The following is a 4,024-nucleotide window of genomic DNA, read 5'->3' on the forward strand; positions in this document are numbered from 1 at the left end:
CAAGGGCGCCACCGGGAACAGTCACAAGATGTATCCAGACACTCAGGGACCCATCAAGGCCAGACAGCCACCCATGGGCAGCCTCACTCTACCCACCGAGACTCGGCATCCAGCACCAGGGAGAGGCAAGGGCGCCACCGTGAGCAGTCAGGAGACATATCCAGACATTTAGGGACCCATCAGGGGCAGACAGGCACCCACGGGCACTCTGACACTGCCCACCGAGGCTCAGGATCCAGCACCAGGGAGAGGCACGGGCACCACAATGAGCAGGCAAGAGACACATCCAGACACTCAGGGACCCATCAGGGGCAGACAGCCACCCGTGGACAGTCTGACTCTGCCTACCGAGACTCGGCATCCAGCACCAGGGAGAGGCAAGGGCGCCACCGTGAGCAGTCAGGAGACATATCCAGACATTTAGGGACCCATCAGGGGCAGACAGGCACCCACGGGCACTCTGACACTGCCCACCGAGGCTCAGGATCCAGCACCAGGGAGAGGCACGGGCACCACAATGAGCAGGCAAGAGACACATCCAGACATTCAGGGAACCATCAAGGGCAGACAGCCACCCGTGGACAGTCTGACTCTGCCTACCGAGACTCGGGATCAAACACCAGGGAACGACAAGGGCGCCACCGTGAGCAGTCACAGGATAGCCTCAGACACTGGGAAACTGGACATGGACAAACCTCTTCTGGATCTGGTAACAGCAGACACCAGGGATCCAGTATCAGTCAGGCCAGTGACAGTGAAGGACAATCAGAAGACTTAGATACTCAGTCTGGGTCAGTCCAGGAACAGTCCAGGTCCAGTCAAAGGACACAAAATGGCAGTGCACCTGGCAGTTCTGAGCCCTCAGGGTCTTACTTCTACCAGGTATCCTCCCAGGGACAGTTTGATTCTGCCCACGGACAGTCTCACTCCAGTACCAGGGGGAGACAAGGATCCCGCCATGAGCAGGTACATAACAGCTCTACACATGCAGGATCCCATGAGGGTCAGGCAGCCGATGCTGGGCACTCTGAGTCAGGATCTCACCACCGACAATCATCCACTAGGGCACATGGTTCTAGACAACTGCAGTCTGGGCATGGACAATCGTCTTCTGACATCAGGCCAGTGAGAAACCAGGGGTCCAGTATTAGTCAGGACAGTGATAGTGAAGGACACACTGAAGATTCGGAGAGCCTACTTGGATCTGGCCCAGGAAACCAACATGGATCTGCCCGTGGCCATGTAGGAGACCGCTCTACACGCTCTGAGTCTCATCAAGGGCAGAGAAACAATCATAGACAGTCTGAGTCTGGTCATGGACACTCAGACACTGGTACCGGAAGGAGACAAGGATCTAGTCATGGACACTCCATAGATAGTTCCAGAGAATCAGTGCCTCTACAGGGGCAGAGTGAAAATCATCAGCAGGCTCAGTCAGGATTTGGACAGTCTCAGCATGGTAGTGGAAGTCATGATTCCAGCCATGTGGAATCCAGAGACTTAGCTGAGTTTAGAGAAGAATTTATGTCATCCCATATAACAGACAGTAATATGCCCCCACGACCATATGGCCATTCGAGGGATAATTCAAAGCAGTTGGGATTTATTCAGTCACAATGTTATTATTATTATGAATGAAAAACCGAAAGAAAAGTAATTAACCCAAAGAGTAGGAACCTTAGCCAAGACATAACTTTCAATCAAGAAACTTCTCATTATATTTGCAAAGAGTTTATCTTACCATTTTATTTTAAATAAGTTACACTATTTCTTTCCTTTCGTGATTGTTTCATTTCATCTCTAGGAAGATTTAAACCTTCAGTTAGGAAATGGTGAATGGGCAAAATCACTGTCATTTAGAGCTAAATTTAGAAAACTGAATATTTTAGGTGTTGGAGTTCTAGTAAGGATTTATCTTTTGAGAGGTTAAATTTTAAGATCTTTATATATTGTCACATTTATCTTTGCCAAAAATATAAAATCACTGTTATAGAGGCCAAAGCTACTATGTTAATATCAGGGCTCAGTGCATCTTCTAGTATCTTTCTAATTGAATTCTATATTATTCTGGATTCATTAAAATAAAAAAACTGAATTGCATAACAATTCAAAATAAACAATTGAGTGTATGTCATAGTTTGTGTCTTCTATCCTTATTTCTCATAGTCCCCAGAAGACTTACTTCCCCATGGCTAAAATTACATATTTTTCTTATATGACTAGAAAACTATATGACCAAATGGCAGTTATACACCATGCAAAAGTAATAACAAATCCAATGAAGTAAGAACTTAATCAACATAATCATTGTCCCATGCAGTCACCTTTAGAATGAAAAAAGGCTTAGTTCAATCATGAATAGCACCATAATTATTACCCAAACAACAACCCCAGTGGCAATTAGCCAAGTCAAACCAAGATGAGTAAACAGAAATTACTAACCATACGTCCTTCTTCCAAAGACACTAGGAGTTTTTTTTCCAGTGAAGATTAAGGAAAGCAGAGAATTTGTGCTCAAACATCTTGACAAAGGAAAAACAATGAAGAAAATGCCCACCCTGGAAAGAAAATGCATACAGTGAATGATGTTGGCAGGTGAATGAAGAAATAAATGAAGAGTAGCACAAATGTGTACAAGATTGTACCATTAGGGGCGCCTGAGTGGCTCGGGGCGCCTGGGGGGCTCAGTCGTTAAGCGTCTGCCTTCAGCTCAGGTCATGATCCCAGGGTCCTGGGATCGAGCCCCATGTTGGGCTCCCTGCTCAGCGGGGAGCCTGCCTCTCCCTCTCCCGCTTCCCCTGCTTGTGTTCTCTGTCTCTCTGTCAAATAAATAAATAAAATCTTCAAAAAAAAAAAGATTGTACCATTAGAAGGAATATCACTGTGGGAGAATCATACCCAAGTTTTCCTTCTGCATAATATCAGACCAGAATGCACATTAGAGAATAGATATTCTCAGGTCAGTGTTCAAATTCTGCATATGAGTCTGTCACAAGAATAATCCATACCAAACAGCAATTAGACCTCAAAGTCTACTAACTCTGAGTTTAATAAAAGCAATTATAAAAGCTGTCTCTCTTTCACTTTTACTTGAACAAATCAGGCTAAAGTGAAATTAATTGACTGATTTATATAAGATGGCAGAGTAGGGGACCCTAAGTTTGTCTAGTGCCTCAAATGCAGCTAGATAGTTATCAAATCAGTTTGAACACCTGTGAAATCAATTGGAGATCTGAGAAAAGAAATTCTGCAATTCTACAAATAGAAAAATAACCATTTTTTGGAAGGTAGGAGACTTGAACCAGGGGTGATATATCTGAGGATACACTGGAGGGGAGGGAGTCTCCTTAAGGAGGCTACCACAGAGTATATAAGCAGCAGAGCACAAAATCAGAACTTTTATAAGTTTGCTACTGTAGTGTACATCCCTGGCTAAAAGGTGCTCAGGTAGCAAACCAGGGCAGAATACCAGGTGGGACAGGGTGGTTTCAGGATCCCTGGGGTCACAGGAAGAATAGGGGTGCTTGAGTGTGGCAGAGTTCCCAGGCATAAGAGTGGAGATACTGACTGAAAACAGTGAGTCTAGGTGCTGGCTTTCTGCTCTGTGTTGCCATAAACTGCAAACCACTGCATGGTCATGCAACCACATTCCTGGCAGGGGTAGAACAAAAGACAGAAGGCTGGTGAGAACCCCTTGCTTCCCTCAGGAGGAACGGCATGGATCTGTACCACAAAAGTCCATAAAATTTGGAGTTTTGAAACTCAGTTGTGTGCCTGAGATAAAAACATTTGGTCACGGGTTGGGCAAACACACAGTTCGGACAAACTGGGGAAACAAGAGTGACTGCATTTCTGTGAGGGTTCACTAAAGAGTTGGGGAGGGACATTTAGCTTGGGGGCTAGAGAGCAAAGTGCCATTATATTCATCCCTCAGAATGGGGTGAAGCCTTCAGGGAGCAAAACAGCACCACATAGTAGAATCCAGAGTCCCTTACACTGAGCCCAGCTTCCTAGGAAGGAAGGC

At 45.6% G+C, this 4,024-nt stretch overlaps 1 protein-coding gene across 1 annotated transcript in view; it reads left to right on the forward strand.

The window, feature by feature from the left end:
• LOC103667594 (filaggrin) overlaps positions 1-1,638 on the forward strand; it is a 13,460-nt gene extending 11,822 nt beyond the window's left edge. Inside the window, exon 3 of the mRNA XM_040626711.1 lies at positions 5-1,638. Coding sequence (XP_040482645.1) covers positions 5-1,638 — 1,634 coding nt within the window. The remainder of the gene's footprint in view (positions 1-4) is intronic.
• Positions 1,639-4,024: the final 2,386 nt, after the last annotated feature.

This window comes from Ursus maritimus, unplaced genomic scaffold, assembly GCF_017311325.1.
Source record: "Ursus maritimus isolate PB19 unplaced genomic scaffold, ASM1731132v1 scaffold_12, whole genome shotgun sequence".
NCBI classification, from domain to species: Eukaryota; Metazoa; Chordata; class Mammalia; order Carnivora; family Ursidae; genus Ursus; species Ursus maritimus.